This window comes from Anneissia japonica, unplaced genomic scaffold (assembly GCF_011630105.1).
Source record: "Anneissia japonica isolate Jap-2015-1 unplaced genomic scaffold, ASM1163010v1 scaffold287709_len1912824_cov184, whole genome shotgun sequence".
Classification (NCBI taxonomy): domain Eukaryota; kingdom Metazoa; phylum Echinodermata; class Crinoidea; order Comatulida; family Comatulidae; genus Anneissia; species Anneissia japonica.
In genome coordinates, this window is record NW_022751466.1 from 730,681 (window position 1) to 737,115 (window position 6,435).

The window sequence follows — 6,435 nt, forward strand, 5'->3', positions numbered from 1 at the left end:
AGCAACCAGATATTTATAAGAGAAACACTCACCAGCATCTGGCCATGTCCCAAGTGTTGCGGGTGTCGAAGTCTTCGCCTCCATGGGACTCTTCTTCTGAAGCTTTGAACTCTGGTTGCGAACTCGCTCTGCTTTTGCGGCCGATTCCTTTGACTTCAAAATTAAGCGTCGTCGGGCCATGGCTTTAGCCTTCTCCAATAGTTTCTTGGGTATATCTTTACTTTTTGTTTCACTTCGATGAGACATCTTAAAAGGGCCAGTAGTTTCGACATCGCTCCATTCATCACTGTAAACAAAATTTCCATCTTTGAAACGCTCCGGCTTTTGTAATGTCCTTGGACTTTTTTGGGGCAATGTCTTCCTTTTCTTTTTTTTACTTTTTCGTTTCTTTTTTATCGTCTCATTTTCATCTCTGATATTTAAATCAAACTTCTTTGCAACATAGCGTTTATGATGGCACTTTTTCTTCTTCTTTTTCTTCTTCTTCTTTTTACTCACTGTGCTTTTCAAGTCTGTCAACGGAACTTCATCGCTGAAGATACCTTGTAACTCTAAAAGTTCTTCATTTGAGAAATCTGCCAGCATTGTCAGATGCTGACATAGTACTTCATCTTTCAATATCACATCAGTAGTGTCTGTTTCAGTTGTTCTTTCTATATCACGTAAAATGTTTTCATCTGAACTAATTGAGTCCTCTACCGAGATTTCAATGGCATCTTCTGCCGCTTTAATTTTCGTTTCCATGACAACAGTGTCCTTCGACAATTCATCTTTGGTTTCAAGCTCATTTTCCTCAAATTCTTTTGTTGATACTATTGCACTTTTCTCATCCTTATCTATAGATTCTTTTATTTGAAAACTTTCTGTGACTACATTATCCGGTTCCTTTAACTCTTTCAGTCTCTTTTTGACTGGCTTTGAAATGCTTGCCTTCCTAGCTCTTAGATTTAATGTTTTTTTCTTCTGAGTATGCTGTTTTTTAGACTTCCCTGTTAGCTTTAGCTTTTTCTTTTGGGAAAGGTTATTTGAGATTACTTTAGTTATTGGTGTTTTCTTTTTCGTAACAGCATTCACTTTTACAGCAGGTTTTGCTTTAATTTTTACTGGTATTTTCACTGGTCGGTCTTTGTTCTCCTTACCTGAACTGTCTTTCGGAGCAACACTTTCCCGCTTGATAGACTTTATGCCATGTTCCTGATTTTCGGGAAAGTTAGCGGAACTATAAAGCAAACTTCCATCAAGAAAACGCTTAGAGGGTTTAATTTTTCGTGAAGATCTTGCACTTATTTGAGGAAGAGAAAATTTCTTTGGGTTTTTATATGCGACTTTTGACAATTCCAACTTTAAAGATGGCAGCTTTTTTGCAACACCTTTTCTTCTGACATACTTCCTCCGTGTGGGGATTTCTTTCACCTTGGATAGTTCTTTCTTTTTGGGAATTACTTTTTGCTTAACCCTGCTGTTCTCCTTTCGCTTTAAAAAATTAAAATCCTGACCAGATACCATTCCATCATACTGTTGAGTCCTTTTAATTTGTCTCTTTCGAAACAAAATTGGAATATTGTCATCTTTAGCCAGAGCAAGAGTTCCAAATATGTTCTTACTGGGTCTTCCTCTCCTTGCTTTCTTGAGGAGCTGCTTTGCAATAGTCTGTTCCGACTTCCTGACTTGTACTGCAACTTTAAGCTGTGGTGCAGCAACATTTTTAGGAATAAATGGTTTCTTATATTGACGTTTTCGTTCAAAAAGTTCCAAGGAAACATACTCATTTTCAGAAGGTGTAACATATCGAATTACAGATTTCCGATTTTTCAAACGAATAATCCTTGCAATTTTCCCTTTTCCTGGCTGCCCAGATCCTATTGATATTAACGGATCTTCCTCATCATCAGTTTCTTTGACTTCACTGCTTAATTCAACATCTGTGCTATTTTCTAATAGTAATGAGTGCTTAGCAGAACTTAATGAGTCTGAGGTACTGTGTGAACCTCTTAAACGCTTCAATTTCAGAACAGGACGTCTCGCAAATCGTTCAGGCGAGTCATATTTTACTTCATTCACTGCTTTTTCAACCTCACTTTCTATTTCATATTGTTTTAACTTGCAAAAAGCACCTTTACCATATTTCAGTAGATCTCTGTAAGACTTTCTAGGCGTTCGCTTAAGGCGCCCTCTAGAAGGTATTCTAGAAGGTTTCTCTGGTGATGAGTCTATATCAGAATGGAAAGTTGCTCTTACATCTTCATCCAAAAATCCTTCAAATTCCTCATCCTGAAATAAAGAAAACCATTTATACTATATTTATTTTAACTACCTTGTTGTTGGGGCAGAAGGGGTGTGTGTTTAATCAGCAGCTGAAACATTTCTGGCTCTAAATGCTGAGTTTGAGATTGGAATCCAAAACTGTCTACAGGTATTTCCCCTTGTTTCCTTGAGCAAGACACTTTATGTAATGTCCACCTAGGAATATATAGTATGGTTAACACCAATGAACGTGTTATCTGATCAGCACAAACTATATTCTTAAAAGCCAATATTAGTTTAAAATTCAGCCTAAATATACACAAGAGATGGAGATGATGCAGAGTTACTTCTTGGAACACAATATGAGAGCTCTTAATCTCTTCTTTAGGGCAATACTAAAGAATAGAACAAGGTCTCCAAAAAACTATTGATTAATTTATATGGGACCTTATAAGGGACCTAGCATCTTCTCACAAGCCTACAGTACATATATATTCAATTTGAAACAATACATCATAATTTAGAATAAAGTACAACAAATATTGCATTATTAAAAATATATATATATATATATTATTATTATGTTGCAATGAGAATCATATTTGCATATATTCAGCTTCAGCCGGGAATACTTTTTTCCAATTGACATCATTATCGATCACTTTTGATAAATCGACGTTCAACTATGGTAATATCAGTCAAAAAGACAGGAAAATACCTCAAAAGTTCAAATAAAATTTTGAACAGCTCATTTGAAAGGATTAAATAAATTATTAGCTTCCAATGAGAAGCAGATCAAAATAAGTAGGCCCAGTTTTCGCCAATTTTAAAAGATATCACTACAAAAATCCATAAATTTTACCAGCAAATTTAAAGATACTATGCAAAAGAATATAGGAAATTTATTAATAAACTCTTTGAAAATTGACAGAGGATTTTTTTTCATAAAAATTTTTAATTAATAACTTACTTATAATATACGCAAATTAAGCAATATATCCAAATTTAGAATTAAAATTAGAATCAAATTCTGTGGTAATCGGGTGTAAAGATTGTAGCACCCAATCGCAAAGGGTAACAATCGCAATATCAATAACTACTGTACTGAATGGTGAGCTTTCACACACGATTCTGAATTGGGTGCAATTGTGTGTCGCAATTGCTACAACCAATTGGAATGCAATGCTAGTCTGCACTTAAGTAATAGCCTACTAGATTACATCACTTACTTAGCCTAGGCTCCTTGCCCGTAAACATTTATTTCTACTTCAGCAAATGACAGATTGGTGTGCTAGGATAAGATGTTCTGCAGAAATATAATGGACTGCTGCACTGCTATCGATACACTACTAACTATACTACTTACTAGGTGGTTTGTCCTTGTTTGTTAGCAAGGCCCCAGATTCATCATTTCACTGCTTGACAACAACTCAAGAGAAGTGAAAGGTCTGGCCATATTTTATCTACAAGGGTCTGTGACTGTAGGCCTAGCCTAGGCATAAATTTGTGGCTCAAAATTCAACACAAGTCTAAAAAAGCCTAGGCCTAGCCTAATTAAGCTAGGCCTAGGCCTAGTAATAATAATTATATTTTAGTAAAGAAAGCATCCTTCATAAAATTTAACCTTGTAAGTTGAATAAAGGCAATGAAGGATTCCTGAAATATGTCAATATTTTGATAATTATATTAAATAGCAGATGTTAATTAATCTCATCACAGAATGCAACAAAAACGTAGACCCTTCTCTCTCTCCCTGTGCAGCCTATATACATGATGGACTTCAATGAGCTTATGTTTGTGATGAGAAAAAATACATCGTCATCAATTACCTCATCTGACTCTCCAACTAACTCGTAAAATTGCTTTAAATTTCTATGGATGGTAGCTGTGACATTGAAGAATGTTCTGTGACAATTTTGAGCTTCTTCAGGCAATAGTCTAACTAGATTACGACCAAATCTCTGCCCAGGTCTACCGGGAAAGCGTAAACGCGCCATCTTGTAGTCTTCATAGAGGGCCCTGCAACAAGCTTTACAACATTGACCTTTTTTGACCTCAACAAAGACGCTCTGATCCTTTTTGCGCGCTCTGTGTTCACTGATCCACAACGAGGCGCGCCGCTGTGTCGACGAGGGGATCGATTCTTTGATAATTTTCGTATATTATTAGGCCTTAAGTATGCCATAAGATTTTTCTTTTTTACAAGTATTGTACACAAAGTAGAAAGTCCTACAATAAATAAATAAATGGCAATACAGTATATGGTGGTAATATAAATATAGAGGTTTGCGGGTGGTGATGCAGGCGCCCAGCAACAATGTACTGTAGTACAATAGGCATGTCATGTACGATATCGCGAGAAGGCCTCCTACTACTGGGTGATCTCTTCCAGTTATGACTCATGAGGCATATACATGTAGGCCAATATATGATGTGCACGTTATTTTATTGTACCTATATTGGCAACTATTAGCAAATAGAGTAGAAATACGGCACCGTATCTCTAGCCACACCGTTATTTTTATTGTGATATTTGACGCCCGCTGTGTATAACCACAAAAAAATAAACGATTATTATACAAGTAGTTGACATTACGTCGCCCTCTCGGGGAAATCCCCTTTGTCGGCTTTGCTAAAAGTCAACAAGCAAGGTAACGTCTCAAGGGTTAACGTAATTGCAACGTACTAAGATCAGACCGTACACCGTCGTTAAAATCGCGAACGTTGTGGTAGATTTAGGTACTTAGTTGCAACAAAGTTTTTGCAACGTTTGAATAGCATACCATGAGCAAACTGCCTCTCTAATAATAACGCACAAGATTTCCTGAAGCACAGGATTTCCCAGACGGCAGGGCAACGCCACAACACTGGCAGTTAGAGCGTACGTGAGCGCCATCCGAGAGCCGTATCCTCGAGCCCGGGGTTGGGGACATGCATGCCAACATTTCAATAATAAAAATCAGGAGAAAAAAATAAGCTTGATGTGTTTCTTCATAGATTGTTAGTATTTTGCTACGCGCCGAACTCTGAGGCGGGAATCAGCCGGGGGTTGGGAGAGGGGTGTCACTCACTAGGTGGGGTCTTGGGATCAGAAGCTAGCTCCGGGATTCTTTGTTTAGAGAGCAAAAAGGATCGATTTGGATATGTAACTAATTAATTGAATTTGTAAAATCTAAGTTAGGCCCTAGCTATATTCGACTATAAATTCAGGAGAAGCTGGGGAAATTGGGAGAACGGTTTTCAATCAGGAGACAAGCCTCAAAATCAGGAGTCTCCTGGTCAAATCAGGAGTGTTGGCATGTACGGTATGTGGGTTTAATGTTAAAAATAATAAGCAGACGCGCTTATCTTGACCTAAGGATGGTGCTGCGTCCAAACGACTAATATCCAATTCAAGCCAGCATTTGATATACCGTAGGCCTAAACTTTTTAAAATGTGTTTTTTTTTTATCCTCGCCCCAACGAATCTCTATTAACGATCCAGGGCTGGAAAAAGTTCACGACCGGTGGTCGGCGGCATTCTGGAAAAAGAAGTACAAACAAACTAGGCATTTTATCAAGACCACTTTCATGGGCGGAGGCACAAAAATTTGTTTTCCAGGACTGCTATTGCTAACATCCCTGAAGGGGGGGGGGGGAACGGGAGACGGGGGAAAGGCCTCCCTGAAGGGCTAATTAATGAGAGTCAATTAACGCACATGGCGTTATTAGGGTTTTCGAACAGACCAAAAACAATATTACCGTGTGGTGTTGTATTTGCGTTTAATTTCAATATGATCATTTCCTTATGCAGCATACAGGTTACTATGATTTCATCCATTTAAGGCCTAGCACCGGCAAACAGGCATATAGGCCATGTGTACACAACGGCGTGAACCGGGTAGGCACGTTCCTGGAACGAGTGGGGCTGTGCTAAAAGAGGTACAAGTACTACGTATACATAATTATGTCTACATACTTGTTTGCTAAATTGGCCAGCATTAGTGTGGTAACTGTTAAGTTTGATAAAAATTGTGGAGTCGGTCAGTCAAGCACATTTGATTAGTTTTATCAACTCATGTGTGGACTACCGGTCTATCAAAATATGAAGTGATTCCCTGTCAATGACACAGAGTACAGGGCTCTACAAGGACCAATGAGAATTGATTATTCCCAGCGCCTATTTCTCTCAATTTACTTTATAGCGCCCTC

General features: G+C 38.0%; 1 protein-coding gene across 1 annotated transcript in view; it reads right to left on the reverse strand.

The window, feature by feature from the left end:
• The window catches only part of LOC117121643, a 29,745-nt gene extending 25,463 nt beyond the window's left edge, over nt 1-4,282 (reverse strand). The window contains exons 1-2 of the mRNA XM_033266882.1: nt 4,074-4,282; nt 33-2,271 (exon numbers count right to left, since the gene is read on the reverse strand). Coding sequence (XP_033122773.1) covers nt 33-2,271; nt 4,074-4,241 — 2,407 coding nt within the window. The 5' untranslated portion in view covers nt 4,242-4,282. The remainder of the gene's footprint in view (nt 1-32; nt 2,272-4,073) is intronic.
• Between the last annotated feature and the right edge of the window lie 2,153 nt (nt 4,283-6,435).